The sequence below is a fragment of the Polistes dominula genome, unplaced genomic scaffold (genome assembly GCF_049000335.1).
Source record: "Polistes dominula isolate Pdom_NZ unplaced genomic scaffold, Pdom_raw_medaka contig_624, whole genome shotgun sequence".
Taxonomy (NCBI): domain Eukaryota; kingdom Metazoa; phylum Arthropoda; class Insecta; order Hymenoptera; family Vespidae; genus Polistes; species Polistes dominula.
This window is the reverse complement of record NW_028300891.1, coordinates 336,015-361,466: the sequence shown is the minus strand read 5'-3', so window position 1 is coordinate 361,466 and position 25,452 is coordinate 336,015. Positions and strand designations below refer to the sequence as shown.

The 25,452-nt window shown below is 27.1% G+C and overlaps 3 protein-coding genes across 11 annotated transcripts; 2 read left to right on the top strand and 1 right to left on the bottom strand.

Annotated features, from left to right (window-relative positions):
* Positions 1–373: 373 nt before the first annotated feature.
* LOC107072350 (uncharacterized) lies at positions 374–7,262 on the top strand. The gene is given in 23 exon segments (XM_015332211.2): positions 374–1,054; positions 1,231–1,463; positions 1,545–1,790; positions 1,933–2,091; positions 2,159–2,301; positions 2,373–2,520; positions 2,609–2,793; positions 2,874–3,193; positions 3,269–3,342; positions 3,344–3,445; positions 3,528–3,745; positions 3,826–4,045; positions 4,138–4,339; positions 4,457–4,673; positions 4,740–4,897; positions 4,960–5,105; positions 5,188–5,321; positions 5,411–5,540; positions 5,617–5,799; positions 5,875–6,204; positions 6,303–6,558; positions 6,658–6,937; positions 7,061–7,262. Coding segments are annotated over 23 exon segments (4,269 nt in total). The 5' UTR covers positions 374–1,041; the 3' UTR covers positions 7,233–7,262.
* Positions 7,239–10,998, bottom strand: mh (DNA-dependent metalloprotease SPRTN). 3 transcript variants are annotated; one of them, XM_089177381.1, is made up of 6 exons: positions 10,803–10,998; positions 10,429–10,671; positions 10,164–10,324; positions 9,741–9,849; positions 9,546–9,665; positions 7,239–9,477 (listed from the first exon to the last, which is right to left on the bottom strand). In XM_089177381.1, the coding sequence occupies exons 2-6, from the start codon at positions 10,525–10,527 to the stop codon at positions 7,855–7,857; spliced, it is 2,112 nt and encodes a 703-aa protein (XP_089033507.1). In that variant the 5' UTR covers positions 10,528–10,671; positions 10,803–10,998; the 3' UTR covers positions 7,239–7,854. The 3 variants fall into 3 exon arrangements, with proteins under 3 accessions (XP_089033507.1, XP_015187693.1, XP_015187695.1); XM_015332207.2 differs by having other exon boundaries at positions 10,429–10,998; XM_015332209.2 differs by lacking the exons at positions 10,164–10,324; positions 10,429–10,671; positions 10,803–10,998 and adding an exon at positions 9,921–10,142.
* Positions 10,999–11,167: 169 nt separating this feature from the next.
* On the top strand, positions 11,168–25,230 carry LOC107072337 (uncharacterized). 7 transcript variants are annotated; one of them, XM_015332174.2, is made up of 20 exons: positions 11,176–11,320; positions 13,258–13,622; positions 14,548–14,678; positions 14,911–15,083; positions 15,193–16,101; positions 16,186–16,373; positions 16,948–16,987; positions 18,404–18,571; positions 19,198–19,336; positions 19,514–19,720; positions 19,812–19,982; positions 21,377–21,553; positions 21,690–21,844; positions 21,973–22,055; positions 22,240–22,572; positions 22,778–23,042; positions 23,888–23,964; positions 24,062–24,281; positions 24,355–24,800; positions 24,959–25,230. In XM_015332174.2, the coding sequence occupies exons 2-20, from the start codon at positions 13,381–13,383 to the stop codon at positions 25,074–25,076; spliced, it is 4,242 nt and encodes a 1,413-aa protein (XP_015187660.1). In that variant the 5' UTR covers positions 11,176–11,320; positions 13,258–13,380; the 3' UTR covers positions 25,077–25,230. The 7 variants fall into 7 exon arrangements, with proteins under 7 accessions (XP_089033469.1, XP_089033474.1, XP_015187660.1 ...); XM_015332175.2 differs by having other exon boundaries at positions 13,237–13,622; XM_089177343.1 differs by lacking the exon at positions 13,258–13,622 and having other exon boundaries at positions 11,168–11,320.
* The last annotated feature ends 222 nt before the right edge of the window (positions 25,231–25,452 follow it).

Here is a 25,452-nt window from a genome sequence, read left to right as displayed (position 1 = left end):
TATAGTTGTATATAATCCGGTGCACATTAACAAATAATATTGTAAATATTCACTATTTCTTTAAAGAGAAAAATAACGTTCTTTATTAGAAATCATTAAATAGTGTGTACAATTAGTTGTCTTCGTGTTTCTTTATCTATTTTCATATTTTAAAAAATTACAAAAAAATCTTAAATTATTATACGTGAAATGAATATTAATTCTTTTTGGTATTATTAATGTACCAATTTTAAATTTAAAAAAAGTATATTAATATTATACAATTTTTCTGTATAATATATTAATGACAAAACAACATATATATATATATATATATATATATACGTTTTTTTTTAAACTTAAAATAATTATAATAATTCATATACTTTAAATATTATTTTACATTTGCGTTAATTAATCATTGTAATCACCATAGTACATCGTAATAATACATGTTATACTATTTTATATGAAATAATATTGTATTTTCGTTGATACCTGCTAACTGTAATCATTGATAATCATTTAATTATTATATCTTTTTAAATGATTATTTATCGATAGATAAGGTGCCTTAATTGTACTAAAAATTTCTTTTGTCCTATTGAAGGCATCATGAACATAAAGTTATTTACTCTCATTAGCAGCCTTGTTTTATTCAATGATAATAATGAATACGGACAATGGAGATATCGTAAGAGTATTTAACAAAAAGCTTATTTTATGTTGCATGCTACTGTAACAAATATGTTAAATGTAATTTGTTCAATGATATAGAAATAATATTATGTCTTGCATTTAAAAGTTTGAAATGTTAGCATCAATTCTTAGAATCTTTATCTTGTATTTATTTATTCCTATTTTATAGACATTACGTAAAAAAGCAAGATAATATGATATGCATAGTCTATACCAATACAGATAATTTACTGAGGGGATAATTCTCATATACATAAGAATGATGAATACAAGTATTTGTGGGTCATGAAGATAAGAGTTGTAAGGGTCATCTCGTGACTTCTCTGAACTTAGTTTATTTTAGTTGAGTTACGATCATACACCATGAGATTTACAGGTATAACTTATTTTTCTTTCTCACTTTACATTTATGAGATTAGAATTTTTTTAAAGTGAATATCAGTATCGTGAAATATAAATATCATATTGTACAAATTTGTATCCTCTTTTTTTCATTCTCGCTCTCCTTTCTATGCGTGTATATGTATAGTGTGTATAATTTTTGTATTGTAGATAATAATTTGGCTAAATATTTCCTTACGCAAAAGCTAGGAAGGATTTTTGTTTTTATATTACTATGCAGCATACAACCAATTCAGGGTTTATTTACTCCAGAAAAGGAATATAGATATTTGTATAATGCTACCTCTAGTTCAGGTGTCCTATTACCATCAGGTGCTGCATCTTCATGGGGTTTAAATGGGATTCTTGTAATACAAGCAAAAGAAAATGCTGCAGTAATGCAGGTATTTTGTCTCCAGACTTTAAATATTATATTTTATTCCAACAAAAAATATGATATCGATATATATGAATTTTATAAATAGTTGCAATCATTGAAAATGAATATCTGGAATGGCAAAATAGGAGAAAAAGGAGAAGATATAGATATTAATGAAAGCGCTGCAGACCTTTTGATGCCTTTTGAAGTTACTTATAAAATGGGACTTGTAGAAAATTTTACTATACAAAATGAACCTGTTTGGGTTACAAATATAAAACGCAGTATAGTAGGCATATTACAACTGGATCTTTCTAATATAGAAAAGCAAGCAGCATTCCATTCTACTGAAGCAAGTTGTTATAATATCATAATATATCATTTATAAATAATCATATATATATATATATATATATATATATATATATATATATAATATTCAAATAGGAAAATAATTGTTGGATATAATAATGTAATTTTTCATATGTTTGTAGATAAATCATTATGGTCAATGTAATATAGAATATGTTATAAGTTCCGAGAATAATGATGAAAAAATAATTAGAAAATCTTTAGATCCACGGACTTGTATCAGTCATCCCTTTCAATTCTGGACCAATGTTCCAAGAATGCAATGTTCTCATTCTGAACAAGTAGGTTTTAGCATATATTTATTTTTATATTTGTTAATAATTTTATTTATGTTTATATTTCTTTTAGGACCCTATTTTAAAGTCTAGCGAAAGACTGTATTATGTAAGATATAACAACACTGTACAAGATATTGTATATATCAATGCAACAGGAGGAATATATGTACAACCATTTCAAAGTTTCGGCGAAGCACATTTTTCCTTTGTAAAGTACGTTTTTTCTTTGTTTTTAAAATTTATTTTTTAATAGTAATAGAATAATATTTATATGGAGTATATAGGCAAAATCTTCAATTAATTACGGAACAAGACATAGTGAATCCAATTTCATTGTACAATCCACATACCGTAACTTTGCAACATGAACTTCCAGAAGAAGATTTGACGCAAGGTAGAGGAATATTTGATAAAGATGCTATTTTTAAAGTTGTAAGTTTTATTTTATTTTAATCTAATTTTAAATTTTTGTTATCTATTTCTCAATTTCTACAATAAAAAAAATATTACACTTTTACAGATAGAAAATTTATTGGATAGATTAAGCCAAAGGCTTGAAACTCCTGGTTTGGACACAGAAACAGATAATCTACATAATACAACTATTTCTATTCTTCTCTATTATCTTGGAATGTTAGATCGTACAGACTTAGAAATTGCATACAATAATACTTCAGGAACTAGTTACAAAGAAGAAACAATACGGTATAAAAATAATGTATTTATTATTTTATATTTGATTTGTATACAGAATGAAATAACTTTAATTATTTCAATAATTGTAGAAATATGTTCTTGGAAACACTTCCACAAATTGGAAGTAAAGAGTCTGCTTTGTTTATATTCGATTTAATTCAAAACAGTAAAGTATCAGATATAACAGCGATACAGCTTTTAACTCAATTACCATTTCATATTCGGAAACCAGACATAAAATTATTAGTCAGTTTACAACCACTTCTAAGTTTATCAAAAAAAATTTCTACAGAAATTCAGAATACGGCAATTCTTTCATATGGCACATTGATTTATAAAACATGTTTTGTGTTCTGCCCAACTGAAATGCTTGAAGATTATGTACGTCTCTATCTTGATAAATTCACAGGTATGCCAATATAAGTTTTTTTAATTTAAATCTAAAGAATATATAATGTCATATTAATAATGAAATATTTTCTAGAATGTACTGAGTATGAAAAAAAGATGATATGGTTGGAAGGTTTGGCAAATATACAATTAGGAAGAGTAGTTGAATTTTTTGGAACCTATCGCAAGTGGGAATAATGCCGAATCACGCCATTTCCGTGTACTTGCAGCTTGGGCATCTCTTCCATCTGCACCTTTCAGACCAGAGATTGTAAGAAAATTACATATATATAATTTTATTATTAAAATATTAATTATAAAGAAAGTTTTATTATATATCTTTTTATATATAGATATATCCTGTATACTGGCCGATGTTGGTAAATAAAACAGAGCATTTAGAAATGAGAGTAGCTGCATTGACATTATTAATTGTTTCTAATCCAACACCAAGCAGATTAATATCGTTGTATTGGTATATGAAAACCGAGCCAAATAAGCATTTATATAATTATTTTTATACAACTCTAAAATCTATGGAACAGACAACATATCCTTGTTATCTTCACATGTATATAAAAATTATTGTTATATTTAATGTATATATATATAATATAATATAAATAAGTTGTAATTATTTTCTTTTTTAAGGGGAAGTATAGCAGCTCAATTTACACGTGTACTTCGTAAACCATCTAATGATGAACTGTTACTTACCGGTAATTATTTGTTTGACTACAAAGATTCATATAGAAAGTTTGGAGCCATGATTCATGGCATTGTTATAGCAAATCCAACTACAAATATACCGGAAGCAATGCATGTTACTTTGAGTAATTATGGAAGTGGTACTACTTTAAATCATGTATCTGTGAGTATAACATTTAGTTATATTTTTAATATAGATCAATATCATATATATTAATTATTGATTATACTCTATGATATACATATTATTTATAGTTGTACATAAAAGCTGAAGGTCTTCTGCATTCCTTATCAACTTATCTTGAAAATCCAACACTAGTTAAAGATGTACTGGGTCGTTATAAATTAGATCAGAAAGAAACTGCACCAATACATTTAGAAATAATTGCACGAGTTCAACAGAAGACTGTTTTATGTTTACATTTAAATCAAATGAATATTGCAAAAATAGTTAAATGTTAGTATATTATGTTTAATTAATAGTTAAATTTATATTTAATAATAACTTTGAAGAATTTCTATTTATAATTAATAAGAAAAACAAGTCTAATATTGAAGGAATATTGTTTTCTAGATTTAGCTTCGTTGCCAGATAATATATATCAAATTTATCAAAATACAGAATTTCATATTAATCAACAACGAATCAATATTCCAATAACTATGGAATCAATACAAGTATCTGATATGGGTACAAGTGTAAGACTTGCTATGACAGCAACGTCATTATTTTCAATGAGAGGAAATTTTATCCATTCAGATATTGGACGTAATAATCATGTTATATTAAGGTATATACTAGCTTGGTGGTATTAAAACTTTACAAAAATTATTCTCATTTTAATGTAAATTCTTAGAACATCAATTCATGGAAGTGAAACAATTTCAAACTATAATCCGCTGGTTGATTTGTGGCATGCAGCAGAGAGAGCACAATCTATCCATGGATATCTTCCTATTAATGTTACAATTGGATTAAATGAGAGACCATTTATCACATATTATACATCAGGAGGTATGTTTATATTTTAATTTTTAAACATTGAAGATATACAATAATTGTATCTGTATTTGCAGAAGATTTTAAAATGGGAATTACTGCTCATGTAAGAACAGTTACTAACATAAAAGGATCTAATGCTCACAATAAGTTGAAACCTATTTGTCCTAATTGTTCAATGTCGTATACAGTCAGGAAAAAATTACCAATAAATAAATTAGAGGTAAATTCGTATTCAAAGTACTATAACATTTAATATTGAAATAAAAAATAATTAAATTAAATGAAAATATATTTTTATCTAGCCAATAAATTTATTGGAACTCGAGTTTCCTGCATTGGGAGGAAAAATATTTACAAAACTTTTTGATTGTGAAAATGCAATATCACGAGAAAGAGTAATAACTGATATATTATCGTCCCACCAAGCTAATTACCAGTAAGTTTTATTTTATTTATATTCAAATTTTTATTGTTTATATTATATTACTTATATAAGCGTTTTATATTTGTTTCGCATTATTTAAGAATTTGGCCAGGTATGGAAGTAGTTTTGGCGGCGGTGCATTTTTTAGATTATTTTACATATGTACCACCAAAAGGTAGTTGCGGATTAACTTTTTATATAGGACCATCTGATACATTTATGCAAACTCAAGTTGGTAGCAAATTATATTTTTCATGAATAGTAATTTATTTAATTATATTAATAATATAATTTAATATTATGTTAGGTAAAACTTGAATATGTGAAAAATAAAAAACATCACATGTTATCTTTGACTAATCGTGAACTTCATTTTCAACGTATTTTGTATCAATGGAATTTAGCTGCTATTTATGATATGACCAGCTGGATTTCAGACAGTCTTAAAATCAAAGCAACTCAAATTACACCTGATGGAAAAATAGTAAAGGTAATTTGAAAATATATACATGTATTACATGAATAGTTTTAACGCATAAATTTATTTTTTATATATCTTCTTCAGTTTTGTATTGAAGCTGCTAGGGAAATGGACTGGGAATGGGACTTTTTAAATGTTAATCCTGCTTCTCCTTCTAAACTACAATTAGTTCTTGTTTGGGGACCATCTAATAGTGCTAAAGGTAAATGTAGTGGTACGTCAATATTATTCAATGTAATTGGTGAAGTTAGTAAAGGACAAATTGAAGAAAGTCAAAAAGAAAAATGGCCGTATGATCAGTGCCGTAAAGATTTGGAAAAAAGAAATTTTGTACCATACACTGATACTTGTTATGAAACTTCGAAAGAATTATCAATTTTAAGGAAGTATCAAATGTTTCTTAAATATGAAAATGTAAGTGGATATATAAATATATTTGTTCAAATTATTCGTAATGTATATGTTATTAATTATATTTTTCTCTTTATTATATTTAACGACATCATTAACAGTTACCAGAGCCTTTGTCAAAAATCGTTTCAAAGTTAAGAGTTGCATACGATCTACTTGGTGGAAATAGTCATTATACCAATAATTCTGGACAATTTTTTTTAAGTACAGTCTTTCCTAAAGAATCTGACAGTAGTGTACTGGAATTAAATTCAGATAAAGTGAATATACAATATGATTCTAATTTCATAGACAATTTTTTAATACGAACACGAATCCATAAATATATAGACAGTGTTTTTTTTCATTCGTTTTTTAGTAAGTTGTTTGAATATATTTATTTATTAACTATGATATATAATCTTTCTTTTCAGACAGTATAAAATAAAACTCTAAATATCTTTTTATTATCAATAGGCACATGTATTATAGAACCAAATATTGTACGATCGATTTACAATACCACAATTGTATTTAACTCTAACAAAAATATTTTATTACTTGGTCAATGTTACGACGATAATCCAAGATTTGCTCTTAGAGCCTTAAGAACAAACAATAATTTAATAAATGTACTTATTACCGATGAGACAGGTACAATAAAGATAGTTCAACATTTAAATGGGGGACATATATATAATGCTACATCATACGTACCGTTAGAAAAGTATACATATCAAAATTTTGGACCTAAATGGTATGTAACTTTTTTTAAATAATGTAATAATTTTAATAATTTTATAATAATGTAACTGATTTCATACATATCTATAAATTTTAACAGTAAAATAATAATAATAAAAAATTATTAATGTTATAGGATAAAATTGCACGATCGATCTGTTGATATATTATTTCCTAATATTCTTTTATATATGCATTGGACAAAACAACAAGTTGTCCTTTTTTTCCCAACTTATTTAACTGAATTCAGTTGTGGTATGTGTACAGTTAATAACCTTATTATAAGTCACATATATGAAGAATTATAAAAAGTGTAATATATTATTTTATTTTATTTATATAGAAGATAATATTTGATATTATATAAATTCAAGAATGTTATAAATTTCTCTTACAATTAGTATTCTAATGTAAATATTATGATGTATGTTTAATATTAAAGTACATAGCAGGACAGCAATCATCTTATATTATTCAATATTAAGTATATTTTTAAGATTAAATTTAAATAAATGTAATATTCTATGTAATATATTTCTATACAATAAAAAATAAATAAATAAAAATAAACATTTAGCTTTACGTTAAAAAAAAATATTATTTATAAATATTATTCAATTTTTGCAAATATTACAGCATCATTAGCCAGTATAGGTAACCCTCCTATAACACGGTAGATAGGTTCCTAGAAAATGCTGTGTTGTATGAGACTTTTGTTTTCAGACCATGGAGATGAAAATAAATATTTTCTGCAAAACTGTATCTTTAAGACGGCACGGCCTCGCCGCGGCTGTAGAAGTACAGTGCTGTACAAAGGTTTTTTGAAAGGAAATCGTGTTATAGGATGCCGTGTTGTAGGAGGGCTACTTGTATAACATTTTTCATATTTTCACTGATAATTCACCGATATATATATCTATTACATCATAACTAGTATTTTTTAAGGCATGTATCCAAATGCTTGTTCATAATATTTTCTGTAAATAATTCCATGCAGACAGGACAAGGATAATTTCGATCTGTTGCACGAGCATCTTCAGAATTGCTATCGTCATTATCATTATCAGAGAATGATATAGATTCATCATTAAACATTGTACCGATGCATTCTTCTAAATGATCATTTAATGACATGGTAGATGGAATGATTGTGTTGCAAATTAAACATTTGTGATTTTCATTCATGATATTAGGTTTTATGTTTAGTTTTATATTAGGACTATCATCAATGAATATACTATTAGATGATTCACAATCTGAAGAACTATCAATAACTATTATATTATCCGATGAATTTGACGAACATTGCTCTGGAAAACATACGTCAAAATGATTATAAATATCTGTAGTCTTAAATTTCTTATGACATATTGGACAATCTGTGGATTCAGATTCATGAGAATTTTCAACTTTTTGTCGTTTCTTTGATGATTTATGCATTACGTTATTTCGTTTAGGAGTAGTAAATATAGTATCTTTAATTGAGGAAGTATCCATTTGTTTATTAACATTAGAATGCAGTGGAGTATCTTTTATATTGTATAATTTTTGTTCATCTTCATTTTCCAAACACAAGTCTATATGGTCATTAATAATATTAACAGAAACAGCAACATTACATACAGGGCAATTAACAGAGTCACTAGCCTTTTGATTTAAAGTATTATTTTGATTTGCACTTGTGTTTTCTTGAACAGATTTTAAAACTGTATTATTTGTACTACTAAATTTATCATACGATGAAGTATTTTTTGATGATAATGTTTGCTGCTGATTATTATTTTTTATAAAAAATTTATTTAATAAATTACTTTTGCCAGTATTAGAGCCTCCTACTTGTCCCGAACAAGAAAATTTAGGCATATGATTTTTATTAACTACTTTAGGAACAGACGAACTGTTCGGCCCTCCTACACCCCATCCATGAATATTATTTGTATTATTACCAAGTTTCTTTAGTGCCCCTCCTAGTTGCTTTGAATCAGAAGATTTAGGTACACGATTTTTCTTAACTACTTTAGAAGTAGGCGAATTTATCGGTCCTCCTACACCCCAGCCATGAATATTATTCATATTATTACCAAGTTTCTTTGGAGTGTCATCTAACAATTTATTATTTATTTTTGCATTAAGAGGACTATCAACGCTTTTAGGTATATTTTTATTTTTATTATCTCCTGTTTTAAATATTTTTGATATAGGTGTAATTTGTGATGTAGATATATTGTTAGATTCATGTTGTTTAGATGGATTATCATTGTTTGTTAACCAATCAGTTATACTATTTTCTTTCTGAGTATTTTCTGTTATAGCTTTCAACTTTTGCTTATTCTTTGTATTCTTAGATTTAAAATTTTCCGGTTCTTTGATTTTTATAAACTTCCCACCACAACTTTGTTGATGCTCTTTCCACCAAAAATCTGATGGACCTGGTGCACGATTCATCGCTCTACGTACAGTTCCAAAATATGGAGCCTTTTTATGGCAAGGTCCATCGCATCTCCACCAATGTTGTTGATACAATTTAACTTCGTCGTGAAAAGTATGATATATCTAAAGACACATAATATCTTCTTATTATTTCAATTTATGCAATTATTTATTCGTTAATATTTACATACTGTTATGTTCGTTCCAGCTTCTTTATTAATTCGATGCATATGTTTACAAAACTCTGGTCCGTGCCCATCTCTATCACGATTATTGTTTGTCAGGAACAAATAACCATGAATCATTTCATGCTGAAATGATAAAAATACTTTTTATTATTTCATATGATTCATAAAAAATGAAAAAAAAAAAACTATGAACATTACCAATAATGTCTCAACAAGGTCTTTACGTGGTCTGAGTTTTAGCAGTGGAACACTGAGAGAAATGATACATTGTTTATTTCTTGAATGATAAGAACATATTCCTGCACAGCTGTAATAAATAATATTTATATACATATATACTTTAATTATATTTACAAAAATATATATTATCGTTATTACTTTCATTTTTTTACGGGTTTTACGAACTTATTTACGGTATCTTTTCAAGATAGTTCACGTATCTATAGTGGCTATCTTGCTATCTTTCTTGATTCAATAACATACGGTGTTCTAAAGTGGTCATCTATTTAAGTAATAACTGTACCCATCTTTGCCTTACTTTAGTGATCGTATAGGAACTAGTTTTTTCAATGGAGCGAGACTGTTGACTATATTTATAAGAATAACAAATAACATTGATACCTTGTCATTCTATTACTCCATTTGACCTCAACAGGTAATAGAACATTCCAGAAGAAACGTGTATTAAATTGCATAAATAATGTATAAATATTAGGAGTTGGATCTATTATTTCTAATGTTTGATCCACTAATGTTTTTGGTTTGTAAGGTTTTTTCTTTTGCTGTAATTAATAACAATAATAAATAATATTAACACATTTATTATTTAATGAAAATAAAGAAAAAGAAAGAGAAAGAGTTGATACAACAAAGCAAAAAAACTTACGTCATTTGGAATAATTGCATTTTCTGTTACACCAACAATATTAAGTTCATCGTGTAAATTTAATGCTAATTCAAAGTCACGATTCCTTTGTGAATTCATATTTTAATAATCTTTTTTAAAGGATTTATACTCAAGTTGACTTGAAGTAACCACGTCTTATAAAACACCATTCATTTTTTTTCATATATTCTAATCCATTTAAATCTTTTGATATTTTAATTGGTCATTATATCACTCGTATAACTTTATAGTGTACGGAAGATTGTGTTACCAAACGTTCAAAATATATACGAATGTGTTATTGATATTTAAATACTAATTAAAAACATATTGAAATTAGCATATGTTATATTAATATTTTTTCTGAAACTTACTTAATACTTTTAGAATTGTATTAATCGTTCATTTCTCTTGTTTTTATAAAATTTAATCAATTTTTTGGTTTTATCGTAATAATAATCCCTTAATTATTTCTATATAGGATAACCACATATTTTGTTTATAAAAGATATATATTTATTTTAATTGTTAGAAATAAACTTAGTGATATATTTAATTACCAATCATAATAAGCGGATAGTCAAAATTACGGTTATGTATGTACGTATTTAAACAGAGGTTATATGAAATTTGAATTTTCCCGAATTTCCCGCTGTAGCCAACTTCAAGAATATCAAGCCGGAAACAACCAGTTCGTGACGCAGTGGCGTAATCTTTTGTGGCCTGTATGTTACTTTGCAATTCGTTCAGACAAACGGGCTCGTAAAATGGCGAAATGTAGTTGTTATTTACTTACGTGGTATATAACGAGAAAACTTTAAAACGCATTAAATATATTCGTAATTATTAGATTAATTAAACTAGTGCGATTATTCGTCGTATACGGGTATTTGTGAGTATTATTTTAAAACGTTTATTAATAAATATTTCAATTCGTGAACGCACTGATGAAAACCGTTCATGCACCGAATTCTCTAATCCATACTTCTTGTTCTTAGTTAATATCGATAACGCCGATGAAACAATTAATATAATGTCTAGAATCTTTTTTATCGTTATTTTCTATTAATTGAATTGTTTATAACGTTACATTTTTACATTAAGGTTATGAAAAGAATAGATTGATCTTTTTTCTTCAGATATCATGATCATATACACATTAGTTTAAAATTCATTAATTATTATTTGTATACTGTATAATTATATTGTTAGCCTTATTCTTAAAATTATACAGGATATAATTTCGTTTAATATTATACGCATGGATATTCATACGAGTTTCTCAAGATCGATTCTTTTCCTTTGACTTTTAGGTTATGATTCGAATGATATATTTCATACGACGGTTACTTTTTATCAGATAAGATTTACACGTTCTACTAATTTCATTAATTATTAAAAACAATATTAATAAATATAAATTAAGATAAATTAATAGTAAATATAAACTTAGATAAATTAAAGTAATTGTGAAAGTTATTATTTTTCTCCAACATTCGATATTTTCATTAATTAAATTACGGACCCACATGGATCTTTAGGCGAGAGCTTATACACGTTTTTGTTTTTAAAAATTTTTAATTGTAATTTGTATCTCTGTATTGTATGCAAACTATTAGAAAATTATATTTTTTTGTCATTTGTTAAGACAGTTTAATTATTTAGATTATTTTTCTATTTGTGTGTGTGCGTTCGCGCGCGTGGTATGATTACAGATCATTCAAATATGAAAACGAAAGAAAGATGTTATCCGATGTATATGATCATGACATAAAAATATCTGCAGTTTTTTTTATTAACAAGAAACATTATTTTTAAAGTATTAAAGTATATAATGTAAGTTTAATACTTAATATGAACTAAAAAAATCGGTCTAATTTTTGATATATTATTTCATTTAATAATCATGTAATATCATTTACATATTTAATTATAAGAACATAATAGAGATTAATTACATTTATGAACTATTCTTGTTTTCTAATACGGTACATTGCAACAAATACTTATCCCATAGTGTAGAAAGAATCACTACATAACTATTTTCTAACTCACACAGTACAAAATTTATTTATGATAAATTTTTTAGGTATTTAAATCTTTGATGCACATGTTGTACAAACATTCAATATATAAATGAATTAAATTTGATTATTACTTAACATCATTTGATATGCCAATTAAAATATGCTTTTATTAATATATTAGTATTTATTACTTATTATTTATTTTATAGCAACAGTATTCAGTACGATCAAAATATTGATATATTAGGTATACTATACAACTGTATTAATCAAATTATTATGTCCTACTCATAGTTTAAAAAAATATTTCAAATAATAATCATCAAGGAATAATAGCAATTTGTAAAAACAATAAATTCATACATAATCTTTTGCTGCTTGATATTACAAAAACTCTTATGTATATGCTTCTGTGCTAAGTTATGCCTATTATGTAATCACTACGTAAAAAATTCAAATTTAAATAATCTTCAATTTTGACTATCGAATTTACTTATATATGCGTGAACAAATGTATTTAGTTTTTTTTATTATTTTTTACTTTTCTTATTGCAATCTATTATTCAATACTTAACTAGTCTTTATATTATTTTTCAATTTAACTTTCTTTTCTTTGTCTGTCTTTTTCTCTTTCTCTTTCTCTTATTCCAATTTTATTTTTTAAAGACATAAAATATCTTTATTGAAATATATCTTTATACGTATACATATTAATATTTCACGTAGGATAAATATATTATACGAAAAATTTGTTAGAGTAATTGTAAATTATGTTTAATAGGTCGTATTGTGCACATTCTAGAAACTACATTCTACAGAAATGATATTAATGGACTGGTATATTCTGGCACAGTAGCAGCAGTCAAATACTGATCTACATTGATTGAGAAAAGATTGTGTTGCGAGCAGTAAAATCTTGTGTAATATGGCACAATATTATAATTTTGTGACCAATGCCAGTGGTACATTAACTCTTGAAGAAGTACAGAGAATTTGCTCTGTAGAAGGGCAACATGTTCAGTTAGTTGAGAATATAAATAATGGTGGTAATGGTTCACAACAATTTTTGGCTTATACTCCTGCCCAACAAAACAGTGAACAAGCAATATTTTGCCAGCAAACTATTAACTTAGGGAGTCAAATTTCAGCAACGCAATTGGATCAAGGGTAACTTATGAGCATGCATTTCAAGTATTCATGTAGTAAAATGATTATCTTTTTTTGATTGATCTGAATGCTTTATAAGATGGATATAAATCTAAATATAAAAATTTAACTAAATTTATTTATATATTATTGATTTAATGGAAGAAAAATAAATGTATCGTTAATTATTATAGATATTTTTAATATTTAACTCCTTGGGGATTATTTAATATTAATTTAAATTATTTCTCGTTTGTGTTTAGGAGAATTGTTGTGCTGTTGCAGAAATATGTTACAGAATATTTATTACGAATTTTGGTATAATCCTTATTGCATTTGTACTCGTGTGCCTCAAAGAATATATTAATAATATCATTTTCGTTTAAACATTGTCTTTTGTATTTTTTTCATTAAATCATTATTTAAGTAATAATTACTATACATCAAGATCAGTACTATTTAGAAGACATGAAATGTATTATTTTAATAAACATACAATATTATGAAACTGCAGATGTTAGAAAATAGTATGTGTAATTAGAATCTATAAAATCATAAAATAGTTCTCTCCTTCTCTTAATGTGTCAATCTTATGTTTTTTTAACTTATTTATTATCTATAAGTCATTATAATACTACATAATGTACTGTAATTCATATATATAAAGGAAAAAAAAATAAAAACAAAATGTACCTTACAAAGCTTCTTATATTTATGTTTCTCATATTCGTATTTATTGTAAGTTAGTTTCAAGTCTTTCAAGTACTTTAAGTGCTCCAAGTGATTATATTTTTAACTGCAAATGCAAATATATATTATTACAAAAAACTGAGATTGATACACAAGAAAATGCTAATCTGATATATATGATATAGATTGGTTAATTTCATCTTTTATCATAGACTCAAAGAAAGTTAACATTTAATACTATTTATTTATTTTTTAGGCAAAACGTGTTTATAATTAAGACTAATGAAACACCATCATCACCACCTCCTCCTCCAAGTATATTAAAGCCTAATACAGTTAAAATACATACGGCAGGAGAAAATATAGTAGGTGTTGTGGATAATAAAGGTAAATATTGGGATTATTATATTTCATATAATAATTAACGTATAATAAAACCATTAGAATACATTTTCATGAAATAAGCTCGTGTGTTTTTTTTTTTATATAAATTTTGGTAACCAGTATATACAGATATTTCTTTAAATAAATTTAAACATAACATAAATGTTGAACTATAGTGTTCTCCATTTAAAAAAATTTTTTTATTAAAAATTAATATAGTAAATTAAATTTGTAGTTACTAAACCATTGGTGGAATGTAGTAACGATAATCAACAGATACAATGGGTGAAGATGCAAGAAAATAGTATTAACGTAGATGCAGTTTCGAAACAAAATACTCTTTTTTCTGAAAAGAGCCAAACTGCTATTTTAAATAAGGGACAAACACAAAATAATATAGCAATATCTGTGAGTGATATTGTAGTTTGCATACATTAACCATATACATTTGTAATTTGCACTTTTAATAATATTGTCTTTTTTTTTATTTAACTTTACATGGAAATACTGAAATCAGGGTTATAGTCCTGAAACTTCAGAAAAGAAGTCAATCAAATTATATCAAAATAAAAACCGACTTCCTACGAATAATATACAAACAGTGTCTCCATCCATTCCTTCTGATGGTTTAAATGCAACAGATCAAGTACAACGTTATTATGTATCAAACATTAAAGTAACTTCACCTTCATTCCATAATAAAGCAGTTAATGCAATTGGACAGAATGTAACTACAACATTTACGCGACAAGTTCGTGCATCTTTTGTTCAAGTGTCTCCAACACGACCTCCAGTTCCTAATCAGATGTCGAAAAATCCATTAAGACTACAGCGTCCAGAAATGGAACATTTAAGTCAAAGAATAAAACAAGCAAAATTACGGCATTTGCAAAATGATCAACGATCACAACAAAATATGAGGAAAAACCAAGTATCCAATATGCCACAAAAGACTATACAAAATGCTACAGCTAATTCCTTACAAACTCAACAAGTATCAACAAACGTAATGCAACAAAAGCAATTACAAAATATTTCAACACAATTTCAACAATTACAAAAACAATCATCAGTTGCGACTGTAGAACAAAAAAATCTACATCAAATACAGTCTTCACCTCTTTCACCTCTTTCGCCTCAACAAAATGTGCAAACTAATTCAGATGTTGATGCTGATTGTATCTTGCAAGAAAAATGCATTGTTAAACAACAATCTTCTCCATCTCAAACAGATTCAGAAAGTAGTGCAAGTGAAAGCATTGCTTATTTACAAAAAGTTATCAATAATCCTTCCAATACCATAGTACAGCGTCAAATACAAGGTAACACAGCGAAAATGTTGGTAATGTTACCAAATGGTGAACAGAGATTAATCACGTTTGATATATCAAATAATGATTGTAGTGTGCAAGATCTTCTGGAGCAGGTATCATTATTACTAAATAATTATTTAATTACTAATTTCTAATTTCTGTATATATCATTTCTTATAAAATATTAATGTTATAAGGCAAACATTACATTTGGTGGTGAAACAACTGTATGCTTAGTTTCTGATTCTACCTTTGGCATAAATTATATCGTGGAAACAGTGGCGCCAAGTAATGGTGCCATATTAAATGAAATTCATGAGCACGACAGTAACACATCGCAGGATAGTGCGACTATGGGATCTCGTAATACATCTCGTACAATTAGGTAAGATTATTTTGAAATTCGAATATTGTGTTTATCACAAAACAGTAGATAAACTACTTTAACTCTTTCGCTACGCGTTTCCCGCGTTGGTACTCCTACTGAAGAGGCCGCTGTAACGCGCAGCAATGAAACTGCACGTTGCGTGAGACCGATCATCAGCAGCCGAGACTAATTCTTAAAGCATTTTGTTGCTGATATTGAGAGTGTTTTCGAAAGAAATAAAACACTAAAAATACACGCCCAGAGTGGATATTTGATCTGCCATAACTGCATATACTCGTCATATGTAAAATACGCGGCATTTTATGGAGAGCGACTATAGTCACTCGTAGTAGCGAAGGGGTTAAAAGTTATCGTATAATAACCATTTCGGTACGTTGCTTACTGGCCTCAAAATCTTGTCTACAGTCGGCACTCATAGTACACACGATATATTGTGCTATATATTGGCAACAAATCCGTTTCGCTCTTTTACAGATCTGTATCGATTATATTTGACGCTCGTATCGAAGTGGTTAATAGAAATTTATCGTATATTAATATAAATGTTTATACAAAAATTAATGTCTTTTAGTTCACCCGATGAAAATAGCAATCCCATATGTCAAAACGAGGTAAGCAAAGATTACTATTTTATATATAAAAGCATTCGGATTTATTATTATTGATTAGTTTAATTTACTTTATTCTTTCTTATCTTCTTACTCTGTCTTTTGATGGTTCGAGTCACTTCTCTATAAACATCTTCTCACACCTAATTTCATTGCTACCAAAGAGGCCCCGTCTTTTTATCGCCTTTTTGGAATCAACGACACACGATTTTTGTTTTTTTTTTGAAAGAGTTATTCATCCATTTTATTAATTGTGCTTACATTGCTTGACATTAATGATTTAAGGGGAATTAGTAATCCAACGTGGCTAAGCCGTTGACTTAAGTAACTTTATTAATTAATTCTATATGTGTGTTCTTAATATATAGAAATAATTAATTATAATTATTTATGACAGTATGTTTTAAACGTATATTAATAAAAATATTATATTTTAAATATACGTTATGTTTGTATATACTTTTCTGTTTGTCACATTCTTTTTTTAAATTTTATTTTGAAGATATAACTTTTTCTTCGTTATCTTGAAAATATATAAACATTTAGGGGAATGAAACATAGTAAATAATTTCATTATATTTCATAATATTAATACTTTGCAAGGTCTGCAATCTTTGAGATGGTTTTGATCATTTAATTTTGAGTATTATTTAGATATATTTATCTTCTTTTAATGTTTTTGATATAATAGGTACATACTATCAAACATTTGTATTCTGATAAAGTTTTTGTTAGCAAATGATATCGTTGGAGGACCGCAAAGTATTAATATACATGTAATGTAATAGTGAATTATTGTGTCATGTATATAAGATATAATCATTTTTCAGGTCTTTATTATAAATACAAAAAATTCATTTATTTGTGAAATATATGTGGCAAATCAATATTATATAATATTTGTCAATATCTGTTAGATATAATGTATTATATATATTCCAAGATTTGTTCTTTAATTTTAAGGATAATTTATTTATATATAGAAATTCTATCCTGTATATATGTAGTAGCAATATCAATAATGTGTTACATCTGTAAAAAATAACTTTGTAATTTGATAAACAGTTATTTGGGCAATAGGTGTATACAATATGAGTATTTTAAATTGAATCACCTAAATATTTTGAAAAGAACGCATTTTTCAAAAGAAAGTTTGTAAATGAAAGTTGCAGTAGAAACAACAAAATTATTTCTTCTTATTTAACCGTATTTTATTAACTTTTGTTTCAAACTTTCTTTTTAAAAATGTGTTGTTTTTGAAAATTGAATTGTTCCAATTTAAAAAACTCATTCTAGTTTATTAATGTGATATGATAGTATATGAAAATAATAATTAATAATGTCAATTTGACATATACAAAATTGTTTTATTAAGTAAATTATGGCAGAAGCTATAAGCTACATTTTGTATGGAATTAGGAGGCTACATACATCGAGGGGAAGCTTGCACTGTGTCCAAACTGTGGTATTAGCTCATTAGACTTCAACCGATGTCAACGATGTTTGAAAAAATTGCCGGAGGACGTGAAGACGATACCTATGACTATGGGTATACAAGAAAAAAAGGAGAACATGCTGTCTGTCAATGTAAGGATTATGACTGGAATGCTTGAAGACCAGTATTGTGCATTGTGCTTAATATTACAAATTGTTTTTTAATATAGTGATTGAGGGACAGATGAATGTCTAACAAATTCATATGATTCAAATTGTATTGGATTGCCTGGAAAGTTCATGTCGGTTTATCAATCATTATGTTCGATTTATATTTTTAATGTATTAAATATATTTTTTTCAACATCGACATAAACTTTTCTGGCAACCATTCGATTATACATTAAATTGTCCGGAAAGTTTATGTCAATTTTGAAAAAAATATATTCAATTTAATACATTAAACACATAATTCGGCACGAATTTTCCGGACAAACTAATACATGCTTATATAGTATTACCGAATAAAGAGAATGTGTAGTTATTAAATATTATATATACAGCATAATTTTTAAGATATTAAATTTATTAATATAATTTTAAACTTAAAAATTTTCTGTACGTCGAAGTTTCAGGTTATATTAGTAGCAGATTTCTTCTGTGATTATTTTTTTGTTACTTCACATTCCAGATGTTTATTTTTTTTTTTATATTCTTTAGTTTTAATAAAAATATTTCTTTAAGTATCTAAGATATATTATAATGTTATATTTTTGCAGACATTTTATAAGAAAAACAATGAACGAAACTCTTCAGCGAAGTTGGAAAAATTAGAACGCGATGGATCTGCTTATAAACGTGGTAGAGGAAGAGGAAGAGTATATACATCAAGGACAAAAATTATTAATAAAGAACCAGGTATATATATTTAGAGTATATTATACTTTAATAATATTAAATAATACAAATAATTTATATAATATAAATTTTATTGATAACTTTAAACAAAATATATTACATAAAATACGAAAAACTTTATTGCTCGGTAATTTTTATCTGTAACTTTATATTAATTGTATCGTTTCTTTTTTTTAGAATGTTTAACCATATCATCAGATGAGGATGAAGAGGGGAAAACTAGAAAAGTAGATGGTGTTTTCAATAATGCAGTTTCAAGTAACGCAAGTAATAATTTAAGCGAAGAAATGGAGACAATTCTTGATAAAGAACCAGTAATTACAAACAACTCTGTTTCTAGCACAAATATTGATTTTTCACCAAGCAACGAAGAATCTACTGAAGGTAATAATATTGATTAATTTTGTCATCAAAATAGATATCTTTATAATATATTCCATAATGTTTATTAATGTTAATATAATTGCTTTTATAGATGGAAGTTTAAAAAGTGAAAATCCAAATTTTATAAACAGTTCTATACAAAATTTACACGCAGCTATTTTATGTCGAACAGTCAGAATAGGATCATATAAATATGTTCCGCCGGAGAAAATAGTAATAACTTCCAGTGGAATAAGATTTGGAATACCCTTGTTAGAAGATGGTAAGAATTAAATAAATGATATACATTAAGTATCTTGCTCAGAGGAAACATTGGCAGGATTTAGTACTTGCGGCTATAAGATTTTGAATTCATAACGCCATCTTCATTCATAACCATAATAAATAAAAAAATATATATATATTATGTATAGCAATTAATTCGGCGCCTTTTTAACAAATTTAATCTTTGTTTATAAAGTAATTATAGACGTGTTATTCTTCAAATTATCAAGGCACCGAATTAATTGCTACATTTAATATATTCTGTTAAAAAAGTTACTATCACATTAATAATTTTATATTTATACATTCAATTTTTTTAAACGGTAAATAATTTCCTCACAAGATAATATAAAAACATCGTGTAAGATAAAGTAAAGAATTATACTTAATTTGAAAAGCTGCGTCAAAAAGTAACGAAAATTGAACTATATAAATTTCATTTTCGAGAAAAATAAGTTTGAAAATTTGTTGAATATACTTACAATATATTTGACTGAGCTTGCTATCTTGGAAATTAAAGTGATATACAGTGACTCAAACAATTGATCAAATGTTCTCACAGTGTTCATATTTTTACATAACTTTCATAATCACATAGTACAGAAATAATTTTAATATGTTACACATTTTACATAGCTTTCGTAGTTCACATAATACAGAAATAATTTAATTATTTTACATATTTTAAGCAAAATTAAATGAAATTAACAAATCCGGGATTTGATCAATTTTTTGAGTTTGGAAAAATGAAATTTTAGTACTTCGTATATCCTTCTTTCGTTTTCAATACAGCTTCTATGCGTATTGGCATGCTATCTACTAAACTTTTGCACTGTTCAGGCTTAACATTTTCCCAAGCGACTTTTACTTCTGACCACAATTCGATAATACTTCTCGAATTATGATCGAAATTGGCAACTGCTCTTTTCAGTAAACTCCATAGGTGTTCTATTGGGTTTAGATCGGAAGACTGTGGGCGCCAGTCTAAAAAGTGAATCCATGAGCAGTTAACCATTCTTTGGTGATTTCTTTTTTGGTTTTTAGGGTCGCTGTTGTGCTGAAAATGACTTCTTCTGCGTTCTTATTTCATTTTGCCAAGCTTCCAATTAAACTTTTCTACAGGATGGATGTGTATGATGTTGCAGTCATTTGACTTACAATTTTTTCAACACATCCGACGCCCTCACTTGTCATGCAACCCCAAATCATGATATGACCTTCTCCAAACTTTAATGTTGGATGAACGTGATGCGGCCGCAGTTGTTCTTTATTTCCTCTCCATGTCCATTCGCTTCCACCACACCCAAAACGAAAAATGATTTTGACCTTATGTTAGAGGAAATAAATCATATAAAAATAGAGTATATTTTTCAGTATTGTTGTATTTTGCAGATACGAGTTTTGTAACGTTGGATGTGAAAATTCGAGATCTTGTAAAGGTATTAGTACATTTTGGGAAGTCTATGCCAGTTATTTTCTTCTATACATCTACAAGTACAGGAGCGATGATTCGCGAATTATTAGGAATGCAAGATCCAAAAGGGCCGTATTATGACCCAGCTGGTAAGGGTAAGTAGTATTCCAATGCTATGTTATATTTATAAATATATCCAATGTTATATTTATAAATATATGTATTTATTATGTTATGAAGATCTCATATTTCTCTCTTTCTCTCTTTTTAAAATATTTTTTTTATGTACAGATCATACACATAGACGTATTACTTTACTACCAGATAAGATAACGGATGAATCAAAGCTTGCATTGAAAAATTTATTCATGGTAAGAAAAGGCCTGTTTGAAGAATTGAATCCAAAAGAAGCCAATGATATTCTTGTACGAGCATCGCCAAAAGATGTACGTCATATCATTTTATATATATTACTAAGTATATCTCATTAAATAAAATAAATCGTGTATATAACTCTACAAAATTTATATTTCTCTCAGTTTTTAATATTTATTCAATTTTATTTTTCTTACAGAATACGCTTACTTCAGGTCTTACTAGAAGATATAGTCAAACATCGGTCTCGAATGTATCGAGTGCAAGCAGTGGAATACAAAAGTAAGAAAATATTTCATTTTAATTAAAATAATATATATGGTTTCATTACATATATTATTAATTTACAGTAAGTAGCTTTGATATTTCGAAATAATTTGTATTTTGTCAATTTTTTGTTTACAACTAAAATTATAAAGCAACAAAATAAAAATTGTATATATTTCAAATTTACTTTATTTTATAGGATAACAGTCTACCCACCACCCCCTGCAAAAGGTGGTATAACCATAAATACCGAAGATTATTTATGTCTCGGAGAAGATCAATTTTTAAATGATGTTATTATAGATTTTTATTTAAAATATTTAACATTAGAAGTCTTATCAGAATCAGATCAACATAGAACACATGTATTCAGTTCATACTTTTATAAACGTTTAACAAGTCCTCACGCTCAAGCTGGTGAAAATGCAGTGGTCCTTTCTGCGGCTGCTAAAAGGCATGCGAGAGTGCAAAAATGGACCAAAAATGTCAATATATTTGAAAAAGATTTTATCGTGATTCCTATCAATGAACAGTAAGTAAACGTATATGTTAAATTTATTAACACATTACGTACGGCACTCGGCTTGCTTAACGCGCTTCCAGGACCCACACATTTTTGGGCGTTCCAGAAAAACAAAAGCATGAAAACGAGATACTCGTCACTCGTACGCAATGTGTTAATATATTTTAAGTACATATATTCATAATAATAATATTTATAACATTTATATTTACAGTGCTCATTGGTTTTTGGCAATTATTTGTTTCCCTGGTTTGGTGGGTAAAGTTACTATAAATAATAAAATTCCTAAAGAAGATGTGCATAAAACAATTCAGAAAAGTAAAAAATTAAAGGATCTTAAAATTCAAGCTGTGACAATTGGTACTACTACGATTACGCCAGTTACAACTACTATAACAATTGATCAAGGAGACGATGGTTCGGAAAGAGATGAAGCAGAAGGAGATGATGAAGAAATGGAAATAGATAGTGATGATGATGTATGTCACATTAAATTATTTTTTGAACTATTGTAGATAACATTTAAGGATACATTGTGTATCCCTATTAATATATATATATATATATATATATATATATATATATATATATATATAGGCGCCGTGCATTTGTTTTTCATTTTTTGCTATTAATAACTAAAATAATGGCAATTAATTTATTTGTCTTTGACGCGTTAGCTGCGGAGAGAGCAATTCTTTTCTGAGCACTCCGCAGCGAAAGGGTTAAATATATCGCTTATTTCGTACGATAGAAAAAAATGACAGAAGGAGAAAATATTCTGTTCAAAAGTGCCATTACAGTGATGGGCCATATTTTTCCCCCAAGGTCATCGAATTTTTTAAATAAGGTGCATATTTTCACTACACAGTCTTATAACTTATACAAAAACGAATCCAACGAGGTGAAATATGTTGACCTTTAAGTGATCTTTACTAAGAAAATTGTGAGATCTTCGTTAGTAACTTCAGTATGCGCTCAGAGATCGGTAAATGAAAAAACAAATGCAAATCAACGTGTAAGACACTCATACAAGCAATAAATCTTCTCTTGTACAAGAGACATTTCACAATTTTCTCGATAAAGTTCACTTGAAAGTCAACGTATCGCATATCATTGGATTTGTTTTTTTATATTACCTTGAAATCTCGAAAAAGATGATCTTGAGAAAAAATTTGGCTAATCACTGTATTGATGCCTTCGAATAGAATATTTTCTCCCTCTAACATTTTTTTCTATCCTACGAAATAAGCGATATATTTAAGGTGGTCTATAGTTAGACGAAAGATCCTATATATCGAAATTACAAATTTTTTGTTTATTTTAGGAAGAAACTGAGGGACAAGAAAGTAATAAAACTCAAGAAACAGATTGCGGCTTACAAAATATAGATACTGTGAAAGTGTAAGTATAATAATAAAATAAATTTGGTTATACATTTTTTAACCCAAACATAAGAACTAGAAATAATACTGAGAAAATATTTTTATTTCTTTTTCAGTCCCTGCATATTAATATTTGACTCTCTTGCGGGTGCAAGTAGATGTCGCGTTGTCGCCACATTACGAGATTATTTGAGTTGCGAATATGTCGCAAAAATGGGAATTGAAAAAACATTTTCGAAAGATACTATTAAAGGAGCATCTCCGAAAGTTCCTCAACAATCTAATTTTACTGATTGCGGCCTATATGTATTACAATACGTGGAGAGCTTCTTTAAGGTAATTTAATAACCACACTTTTTATGCATATATTTATATTGTAATTAATTAAATAAAAAATGATTTATTTCAGGATCCTATTACAAACTATACATTACCGATAAAAACTTTAAAAAATTGGTTTGAAGAAATAGTTGTTACAAGAAAACGTGAAGAGATATCAAAGTTATTAATTAAGTTAATGAATGCTACAAGAGGAAGTAAAAATATTGCATTGCCGGTTGTAAACTTTCCTACGCAAGATGGAAAATTAAAGCCAAAACCGGAAAATCACCTTGAAATAAAACCTGTTAAAACTGAATTAGACATTAAGAAAAAGCCTATATCAGAGACAGAAACGAACTCTCGCGCAGTTAATAGCACAGTGCCAGGTCAAACAGAAAGTCCAGAATCAAGTAGTAATGAGGTAGTAAGCAAAACTACTTATCAGATCATTCCTTTTTCACCATGTACAAGTTCTACTAGCTCGACTGATAATTCAACGGAAATGTTGATTGATACAAAAATTCATGCAGCAAGGTATATACCAGATTATACATTTCACATATTTATTTTTTGGTATAAAAATCTGTTAGTTTTGAAATAATTAATTGATATCGGAAATAGTTTTACATTTATAAATATAATAGTAATTTAATAATTATTAATATTGAACACTTGATTTCATTTTATTCTAGATCACCGAATGAAATAATATCCTATTTAAAATCTAAACGGATTCCTAGGTTAATGGTAAGAACAGACGCTCAAGATAATTCTCAGGCCGCTAAAAAGCATAAAGGAGAATCTTTTTAAATCTTGTAAATAAATGTTATTTTCTTTTTTATAACGATAAAAGTATTTTAGTTTCCACGTTCATAAAAACACATGAAATCATTTACCTATGTAACAAAGTATGTAGTTAATAATTCATAAGAAGAATAAAACTAAAGCCCAAACCTATAAGAAATATCAACGTTTAATACGATTATCATAAACTTATAAAAATATGGATATTATTAATTAAATAATTTTCTTCATAATTTTACAATTTCATAAATTACTTTTTTTCATTTAGTTTTCCTTAAAATAAATATTTCATCATCCTCTACTTTTTAATCTTAACATTAGATTTACGGGATTCGTCAATTTGACGGATTTTAAACTTTGGAAGAAAATATCCAAAAAAATT

Excerpts from the sequence above, each read along its gene's own strand:
- LOC107072337 (XM_015332174.2), top strand. The coding sequence starts at position 13,381 with ATGGCACAATATTATAATTTTGTGACCAATGCCAGTGGTACATTAACT. Across the intron at positions 19,337-19,513 it reads AATTATTAATAAAGAACCAG|AATGTTTAACCATATCATCA; the intron begins GTATATATATTT and ends TCTTTTTTTTAG. Across the intron at positions 24,801-24,958 it reads ACAAAAATTCATGCAGCAAG|ATCACCGAATGAAATAATAT; the intron begins GTATATACCAGA and ends ATTTTATTCTAG.
- mh (XM_015332207.2), bottom strand. The coding sequence starts at position 10,527 with ATGAATTCACAAAGGAATCGTGACTTTGAATTAGCATTAAATTTACAC. Across the intron at positions 10,325-10,428 it reads ATGCAATTATTCCAAATGAC|CAAAAGAAAAAACCTTACAA; the intron begins GTAAGTTTTTTT and ends TATTAATTACAG. Across the intron at positions 9,666-9,740 it reads ACCTTGTTGAGACATTATTG|CATGAAATGATTCATGGTTA; the intron begins GTAATGTTCATA and ends TTATCATTTCAG.